This window comes from Alligator sinensis, unplaced genomic scaffold, assembly GCF_000455745.1.
Source record: "Alligator sinensis unplaced genomic scaffold, ASM45574v1 scaffold64_1, whole genome shotgun sequence".
In the NCBI taxonomy this organism is placed as follows: domain Eukaryota; kingdom Metazoa; phylum Chordata; order Crocodylia; family Alligatoridae; genus Alligator; species Alligator sinensis.
This window is the reverse complement of record NW_005842458.1, coordinates 292,601-302,052: the sequence shown is the minus strand read 5'-3', so window position 1 is coordinate 302,052 and position 9,452 is coordinate 292,601. Positions and strand designations below refer to the sequence as shown.

The window sequence follows — 9,452 nt, the reverse complement described above, 5'->3', positions numbered from 1 at the left end:
GCTTCAAGAGAGATGCTCTGCCATTTCTTCCTGACACTGCCCACCTTGCCTTATCTTTAGATTATAGGAGGAGGAGGCATGGACTGTCTTGTGGTTTGTACCAGGGAAGTCCAGGATCATGGTTGAGACTTTGAGGCATGACAAGCCAAATCAAAGTAATGCTGCATGGCAGTGTGTTACAGTGCCAAGGAGTTCTGGGTGGGGGGCGACTTCCAGGTCCCACTAACTTTGGGTTTCTCTGCTCGCCTTCCAGGCAGTACTACGAGATGCTGTACAACACGGCCGATGAGCTCTTGAACCTCGTGGTGGATCAGGGGGTGAAGTACACGGAGCTGGAGTACATCTACGCCTTGAGCTTGCTCCACCGCAGCCAGACTGGCGTGGGGGACCAGACTACCCAGAACATGAGGCTGCAGCGCCTGAAAGAGATCATCTGTGAGCAGGCTGCCATCAAGCAGGCTACCAAGGACAAGAAGATCACCACGGTGTAACACAAGGCGGCAGGGGCCATATTGCTTTTCCAAAGCAAAACCTGCTGTGCAGTTGATAGCAAGGAATGATGCAAGGTGTATTACAGGCAGTGTTCACTGCACAAGTAGCAGGGGGAAATGCAGTCTGATATTTGGGCTAGGGGTATTTTTTTTGGTTTCTTTTTTACATTTAATCATGCAAGGCTTCCCTACTGTACTGTGCTGAGAGCATTTACACTGGTCTCCCTTCAGCATGGGGAACTTGGCAGAGTTTAACACCCTGGGTGGGGGTGTGGTTATGCACATTTATACCAGGCTGTCTCTATTAAACTGTTGGTGCTGGACCTTGAGCTCTGATTGAAGGAGCCAGCCCTGCGGGGGTCGAGCCAGGGGAGGGAATTTGCTCTTTGCTAGTCTGCAACTGTAGAAATGGAGATGTCACGTATATTAACTGGTACCACGACCCTCTGCTTCAAGAGCTGGAGGGCCTTGGAAGTGGTCCCACGGATCTCGCTGCATGGGAAGCCCATTTGAGTTGTCACACCTATTACTCTTCTCTCCAGTGATATGTAGGCACATTGCTTTCTGCTCTTCGCATTGCAAAGAGAACTTGTTGCCAGTTCATGACTTGATGGATCTTGGCTTTTATCTCGGATGGTGCCGAGCCAACGTCATTAGCGGCAACACACTGAGCCATCATTTTCAGTTTCTCGTCTTCTGACACCTCAGAGCCATGAATCATCCTGGCCGGGGGGAATGGTGGAAGCAAGAGGAAAATACATTCTTAACCCAGTATCAGTCAGGGCAGCTTCAGAGATGTAATGCTCTTTGTCCAAAGTTATTATCTGAGCCTTTTTTGCCAGATTAAAAGATGCCTCCTGATCCCGTAAGAGGCACAAAAAGAGATGCATGGACATATTCCACGCTACAGTAATGCACAGCAAGAGAAGAGGCACATAAATTCAAGGTATCTTCCAGGCTGAATATCCAACTCACCACTGAGCAACCCTCGTTGCCCTTCTTGCTTCCGCCATTCATTGCTCCCACCCACATGGTAAGAGGATCCATGGCTGATACGTTTATTCTACCCTTTAATGGGAAGTCCACACTACCCTCATCTTTTCAAAAGGGAAACAGCAAGCCTGGGTTTGGTGTCATGTCCTGAGATATGTTTTCTTTGTCCTTGCAAAGCTGCTTGTGCAGATTCAGTCTTGAAACAACTGGAAAAATAAAAGGATGTTCTAAGAATCCTTAAAATGTTGTGATTTTAATTATTATTCTTTTACACCTGCCTATTGCCCAAAGGTCTTCAGGCATATGCTGTTAAAGTGATGACAGCGTAACAGTCTTGTGTGAGAAGTATTATCAACATTTTACAGATGGGAAAAGCACAGAGGTGCAGGGTGATGAAGTGGGTTTGCGAAAGTCAGCTGTTGCAGTAGATCCAGGACTCCTGATGGTACAATCCCTCCTCTCATTACAGAATCATAGTAGAACAAAGAGACAGACAATTAAATTACTGGAAAGCATATTAAAGCTAACACAAGAAAGTCGTTTTTCACATAGCCTGTAATTAACCTGTGGAACTCATTGCCACAGGGTGTTGTGGAGGCTGATGATTTGACCAGGTTCAAAGGGGATGGGACAAAATTACGGGACAGAATCATCAGTGGGTATTAAAGAAGATGGTGAAAGGGGTGTCATCTCCAAATAAGGGCTTTTAGGCCTTTGAATGCTGGAAACTGTAAGGGGGAAAGGTGCAGGGAACAGATGAGTCTGGTTAGGCCTTGTTTTTATGTGCTTTTCCCCGTGGCATCCGCTCTCCACCATTGTGAGAAGCAGGATTCTGGGCTACACAGGTCTGAGGACTGACCCAAAACAGCATCTCTAATATTCACATAGTGTCTTTCTGATTTCCTCATAGCTTTAGGTTTTTGCCAAAGGATTCAGTGGGAAATGTTGCTGAACTGTGACGCTAGGGTTGAGTCCAAGCTGGTACTCTCAGGCTTTGAAGGAGGATGGTGAAACCTCAGCATCCTCTAACTGTCCAGTTGTCCCTTTATTAATCCACGTTAACGGGCTTTCATGCCCCATTTGGAAAAGCAGATTTTATATTTTTATGGGACACGGGTTCCCTGGCAGTGGTACAGATGTTGTGGAGCCTTTTAGACATGCCTGCGTGTCCAAAACCTGGAGATGCTAGCATCGGTGGAAGGCCTGTTCATTAGTTTCATTGTAATTACTGCTCTGAATGTTGCTTGTGGTTAAGGTTGCCCAACACTGGGGTGATCTGACCCCAGGTGACTTTCTGCCCCTGGGCAGGGGGCTGGACCTGATGATCTCGCAAGGTCCCTTCCAGCCGTGATGTCTATGAAACCTATGAAACACTTTAAGGCCCTGATTTGTGTTGCTTATCACATGGCTGAACTTTGATTATTTGAACTACATTTTTCCAAGCTGAGGGTATGCTGTGTGCTGAATTGTTTTTGTTTCTGCTCAGCTACGAAGCTTTAGCTGTTCTTCAGAACAAGGTTAGCGGCAAACACGTCATGCGACTCTGTTAAGAGAGCTCTTATGTTCGGTTTGTTAATAAACTTGATGGCTTCATCCTCTATAGGAACGGTTTGAAGCTTAGCTAGGGTATCAGCCTGTGGTTGGGATGTACCTTTTGTTGTCCCCATGAAGGTTCACCCAAATGGGCCCAAGTTACAAACCTTTAAAACTGAGAAGCAACCTTGGGTTGAATAAATAGGATTGCTGGAAAAAAGATGTCTGTCCATCCATTGAATGAAAGGAAGAAAAAGAAAAGTGAATAACATCCCATTCACTGATGGAGGCATGTGATTAAAGACAGTATAATACCAAAAATGCATGGGAAGGCTGAAGGAATTCACATACTAACTGCAGATGCTTCTTCAGCCTGCCGAAGGGTATTTGTACCCAAAAGCTTGCTATGAAGAATTTTTCCAACTATTTGAGTTGGTCTAATAAAAGATATGAGATCTACCCAAAGAACCTTGTCTGCCTCTGTCCTTAGACCAACATGGCTACAATCCTGAGAAGGCTGAATCTTCTTTTAACATACAGGACCATATAGAGATGCACGTTATAAACTAAATCATAAGCTTTCATGGGCCTGAACTCACTTCAATCAGATGCTGTCAGATGTGCTTGACATGGATATGGTTACGGACATCGGATGCCATTCACCCCTATAGAAGAGGGCAAGTTCAAGGCTAAATTTATTAGTAGTACCCAGAGCATACAAATATGCAAACAAAGGTCCTGCCTTTACCTTACCATCTAAATGGTGACCATGTGTGGAGTCTTTGGAGAAGTCTAATCAATAGCTAATGAGACACTATCATTCAGTCCTGGCATTTGTATACCGCCTGTCTCTGTAATGTCCAAGCATGTTACAACCAATAATAGGACTTATTATCGCAAGGTCTGAGGGGTACCAGGTTGGGAACTGAGGCCCAGGATAGATTAAAAAACTTGTGTCAGGGTCATACAATAAGCCTGTCTCTGAGCTAGGAATCAAGCCCAGGCATCCTGAACTAGATTGCAGTGTCTTTTCTTCTAGGCCATCCTTCCTCCCCTTGATGTGGCATGTTTTCTGTAGGCACGTTTCTCGTGCTGGTTGCAGCAAACCTCTGGCAAATGCAGATGACCCTCTGAGAGAGAAAAGACCTTCCATCTGTCTAATAAAAGCTTCTCAACTTTCCAGTCATGTCTGCATGCAGCACCCTTTCCCTGAAGGAAAGCATCTCAACTCATTCTTGCCTTGACAACATAACCCAGCTTGATGGGAGCATTGGCAAGGCGGGTGGGGTATGATGTCGGTGTAACTCGTATGTTCTGTGTTCTCCTATGCGTGGGCATGAGATGCATCCTAATGAGTATGCTCCAGAGGAAAACTGTTTCTTATTCTTCAACAAGAGGTTGGAAAAGGACTTCTTGGGTCATGTGCTTCTGGGCCCTCCTGTGATGTGTGAGTAGGTTTGAACTTGAAGTCCTGGGCTGTTCCAAGGTGAAGGCAACCCAGATATTTTTGTGCTCATTATCTTCATTCCAAGCTGATATAAAAGGGTTCATGTTTGGCTTCTTTATTTTTATTCCTTGGAACAGTTTTAATAATCTGAAACTGCCTCGTCTTTTTGATTCCAGGTGACCTCAGACATGTTGTCATGTTGAGGTGATCTCAATGTTGTCCACCCACTGAGCATCAGTGCTGGCTGGGCCGGGCCAGGGTGGTTGACAGCAGGGAAACTTCACATCGGAGACTCGTGTTTTCCCCCTAAGTGAGTTCTTTAGAAGAATCTCTTCCGAGCTGCCCCCTCGCATCTCCCATCCCGTCTCGACGAGCAGTGAATATAACAATCGCTCCGGTTCTTCTCTGTGCGGTGGCCTGAGACATTGCAATGAAATGGCTGAGTTGAATGGTTCAGGAGCCTTGCTTCAAAAACTGAAAGTGAAAAATGCAGGATTTTGAGTGATTTCCCAGATGTGTGGTGCAGGTGGAGGCAAGATAAGATTCGCAGCTAATTTACTTCACTAGCATCTCTCCACTCAGGACCTTTGAACTTTCTAGTCCCGCCGCATCTCTCTGGGGGAAGGTCTCTAACCACTGGATCCCATTACTGTAGGTGGGCAAGTGCCACATGATCCCCAGTTACTGGGGGGGGGTGAGACCTGGGCGGAGCTAGAGGAGTACCTCACCCTCCCATCTGCTGTCTCCATCCTCCACCACCTGCCGCACACCCTGAACCTTCCCAGCAACCACCCGGGCTCCAGTAGGGAGAAGGGCAGAGCAACAGTCCAACCCCCTGCTCAAAGCAGGACTATCCCCAACTACATCATCCCAGCCAAGGCTTGTCAAGTTGGGCTCTAGGTAACCTTTTCCAGTCCTTCACCACCCTTCTAGTGAGAGAATTTTTCCTAATATCCAACCTACAATTCCCTTGCTGCAACTTGAGTCCATTGCTCCTTGTTCTGTCAACTGCCCCCACTGAGGACATTCATGCTCCATCCTCTTTTAACTCCCCTGCAGGTAGTGAATGTGGAAAAAGAGTCATCTCAGCCCATTTCCTAATCGATGGCTATGCATGTTGCTAAAACCAGCCCTTCAGGTGTGTTCCCTTGTTGGGATTTACAGCAAAATGCTACCAGCTGGTCCGAGCTCCCCTAAAATGGGTCTCCATAGAGGTCTTGTCTCCTTCCATGCAGAACCAAAGCCACAATAACAACTCCAGAAGCAGGTCAGATCAGATTAACACAGGCAGGACATGGGTGAGGGCAGTTTTGATCAACCAACATCTCTTCTATACATAAAGGAAGGAGTCTAACATCCTCAATCTACTGCTGCCTTGAGCAGCAGCTGTATAACCTCTTAAAGTCCTTTCCAGACCTGCTGTTGTGTGATGCAGGACCATTTTATGAAACCCCAGATAACAGCCCCCTCCAGGTTTTGCCCTCGGAAGTCTACCCTCTCTGCCACAAGACAAACAAAGGAATGGCCACTTGTGAACCAAGCCTTAAAATTATATTTTGTAATGTAGCATGAGCCGCTGTCAGCTCCATCTGTATTTAGAGCATAATTGTACGTAGACGTGGGGCTTCGGTTCTTAAACAGGCAAGAAAATACTCCTCCAACCTACCGAGTGCAATATTTTCACAGGGGTTATAAAAGTTCATGGGGGCTGCACAATTTCCTTTTTACAGCACTGTAATTTTTACTGGGTTTTAATTATCACGTTATTTCAAAGCCCGTGCCAGGCACAGAGCTGTCAGAGGAAGGTAATCGCTCACATGCTTTCCAGGTTCATGTCTTAGCAGGCAGCCCCCTAAGTCTCCTTTGATTAAGTTTGAAATAAGCCAGTCTGTTTCCTAATGATGATTGAACTACAGCCCCCCTGGGAAACGGTGGTGGCTGCCCCTGTCTCTTCTGCTCCCCCACACGTGATGGATACCTCTGCTCGGGGAATGCAACCCGTGAAAAGACACTTCGGGACCACAACACCACTCTCTTGCTTTTTATTGTCTTCTATTTTATGTTACTTTCCCAAGTCATAGAGAAGTAGAGCTGGAAGGGACTGCTAGAGGACATCTAGTCCAGTGCGTCTCAACCTGTGGGTCACGAGCCAGTCCCAGGAAAATGCGATAAAGTGCAGGTTTCCCCTTGCAGGCGGGTTGCTTGGGGCAATTGGAGGCGGTGGGCGCACATCACGCACATGCACATGGCCAGCACGCAGCCAGGCAGGGTTGTGGGAGCAGCCCCAGCAGCTGAATGCAGGTAAGTGTATGGGGGGGGGGGCGGGGTTGGAGGGCCAGGGCTTGGCGAGTGGGTGGGTGGCAGGGGTGTGTGGAGGGGGTGGGTGCCTGTTGGCACTGGTGGAAGGTAGATGGGTGCCAAGGCTGCATCAAGTCTGGGGGAAAAGGAGCCTGCCCCTCCAGTGGGGGCTGCAGCAGCACTGGGGCCAATGCCCGTACTCATGGCAGGGTGGCAATCAGGAAGGAAGCCGCAGCCCAGGGCATGGGAAGTGCCACAGGCCTTTCCTCCAACCCTGCCAGTAGCCAGATTCACTCTGCTGCCGCCCGCGTGAGCCAGAGCCGCTGCAGCCACCGTGGTCTGGCCTGAGCAGGATGGTGGCAGCCAAGGGCCCCCTCCGGCAGGGCTGGCAAGGCAGGGGGCTGCAGGTTGGGTGTGAGGGGGGCCAGCATGGCCCAGTGGGGCAGGGAACTGTGACTTGGGAGTGAGGGCATCAGCAAGGGTCCTGCGGGCCAGGACTGGCTATCAATGTTTGTAAATGGGTCTTGGTACAAAATAGGGTGAAAACCACCCCCCTGCCTGAGCCAGGGTCATCCCTATCCAAACCATCCTGTACAACCATAACCTAAACTCTACGTGAGACTACCCTGAACCCTAACATCAAATAGACCTGATGCCCAAACCTGTCACAGGTAAAGCAGGGGAACCACAGCAGCCGGTGTCCTGCCCCTCTGAAGTCAATATACAGCCAAGAGGTCCCAGGTAGAGGAGCAAGCCCCCCGCTACAGAGGAAGGCAACCCTCCACCCTCGGTCATAAATACAATATTCTTTCTAACGAGGGAGCAGCAAAGACACAGGGCTTTCAACCAAAGCGTAGGCAGGAAGATCGCATGCCATTTTTATGGTTAAACCTGGTTCTAGATGGTCCTTGTGCTGGTTCTAGATGGTTTCTGGTGGGGTCACCGGCCACTTTTATGCCCAGAAAAATTGAGGCATGAGGACGGTTGTGTGAGCAACGTACAATCTCGTGACAAATCAGTGTCCAAGCTGAGCCAATGTTGGGAAGGTGAAATGCTGCTTGTATTTCTCAGACTCCCGTCCCTCCCAGCAAACACCGGGGAGGATCCTGCTTTTCTTTCATTCCCAAGAGCTCTGGTTTTCCCTTTCCCTCACCGCCTCTGGAGGCCCCTTCGAACTCAGGCATTTTATTGTATTCTCCGTGACTTCCCTTTGTTGACTGTATCTAACAGACCGAGCTGGGGGGGAGACTGAGATCAGGTAGCTGTTGCCAGCATATAATCATTAAATTTGCTTTTGGATGACCTATGTGAAATTCATCAGCAGCAATTTGTTGGGATGCTCGTTGCATCAGTGTTCATTATTTACTCTGCTAGGCTCAGGCACAGCAGCAATCAGTGGGGAAAATTGGACTGTTAGGGCCTTGGACTTCGGTGTTTGTAATTTCCTCCGCTGAGTTGCAGCATGAAATACATTTGGCACAGACAAATTGCTCCCTCCATTACAGCTCTGTACGAGCTCAGCTTGGCCGTTCTTTGGCACCCAGGGCATCGTTGCGCTTCTGATAATGAGTGAGAGGCAAAAGCAGCCCGGAAATTTATGACAGAGCGGTCTGCATCCTGACTCCGGTGCTGGGCAGCTCAGGAAGGCTGGGATGGGTTCAGGTAAATCTGTTTTTCTTTTTCCCTCATCTTCCCCTCGCAAAAGGCTGTAGGTTACTTCTGTCACCGGCTGCAGCCCCGTGCGCTCCCCTGATCTCAAGTTCTCTGGACCGATCCTCTTCCCCTGCCTGATCTGCCGCTCTGCTTTCTGCCCTATCTGCCCCCGTGCTGCCTGTTCCTCCCGGATCTGCCATGGGCCACAGGGTGGTTGTGGTATACGTGCCACAGGTTGGCCACCCCCATCCTACAAATGTGGGGTTTTTGCCTCTCACTAGCATGGGGCACTGTCCTTTTCCCGCATCCTCTGAGCCTATACTAATTCCTTCCTTGTTATTGCAGTGATGAGGTATTGGCAGTGCCCTCTTCTTCCCTGCTGTGACCTGTGGCAAGTTTTTGGATGCAGCTCACATTCCTGGGCCTGTCTGGGAGTGTGGATGATGGCAAATTTGTTTTGAAGGGAAGAAGTGAGGAGATTTCTTTGGTAAAGAATTGCCTGTGAATGCAGAGGACTGGATGTGATGGTCCAGGCGGCCTCTTCTGAGCCTGTGTTCCTATGACGGCTCTACCCCGAATTGCAGCTGGTTAAAAGGAGGCCATCTTTGCCCTGCCTCCATCTGTGCTCAGCAAGATTCAATGGAGCAAAGACCAGCTGCTGGGCCTATGCACGGTGGTGGGGAGTCTCAAGCAGGAGCCTTGCTCAAAGCAATGCCAGGGGAGCAGTGAGAATTGGGGAGGCGTCTCCCCCTGCACTGAGACCTGGCTTTGTCAAGCTCCCAGTCCATGACTAAGGAGCTTTCCAGTTGAATGGACAACCGATGATGGACCTACAAGCAGGGCGAACCCCAGTCCAGAGCCCTCCACCACTATGCAGTAAATATAGTAAATGTAGTTACTCAAATCCAAGATGAGTAAAACATTCGACATGGGGTAAAAAACCCCTTGTCTTGATTTGAGTGCAAGAAGTGGGGGGCAAATGGCTTCTGTGGTTCTGACTCTGGCCCTAACTTAGGCTTGGGGTCAGAGTTGAGGGG

The 9,452-nt window shown here is 48.9% G+C and overlaps 1 protein-coding gene across 1 annotated transcript in view; it reads left to right on the top strand.

The window, feature by feature from the left end:
• The window catches only part of EXOC4 (exocyst complex component 4), a 533,911-nt gene extending 532,190 nt beyond the window's left edge, over nucleotides 1–1,721 (top strand). Inside the window, exon 18 of the mRNA XM_006030683.3 lies at nucleotides 254–1,721. Within this exon, the coding sequence (XP_006030745.1) occupies nucleotides 254–491 (238 nt within the window). The 3' untranslated portion in view covers nucleotides 492–1,721. The remainder of the gene's footprint in view (nucleotides 1–253) is intronic.
• Nucleotides 1,722–9,452: the final 7,731 nt, after the last annotated feature.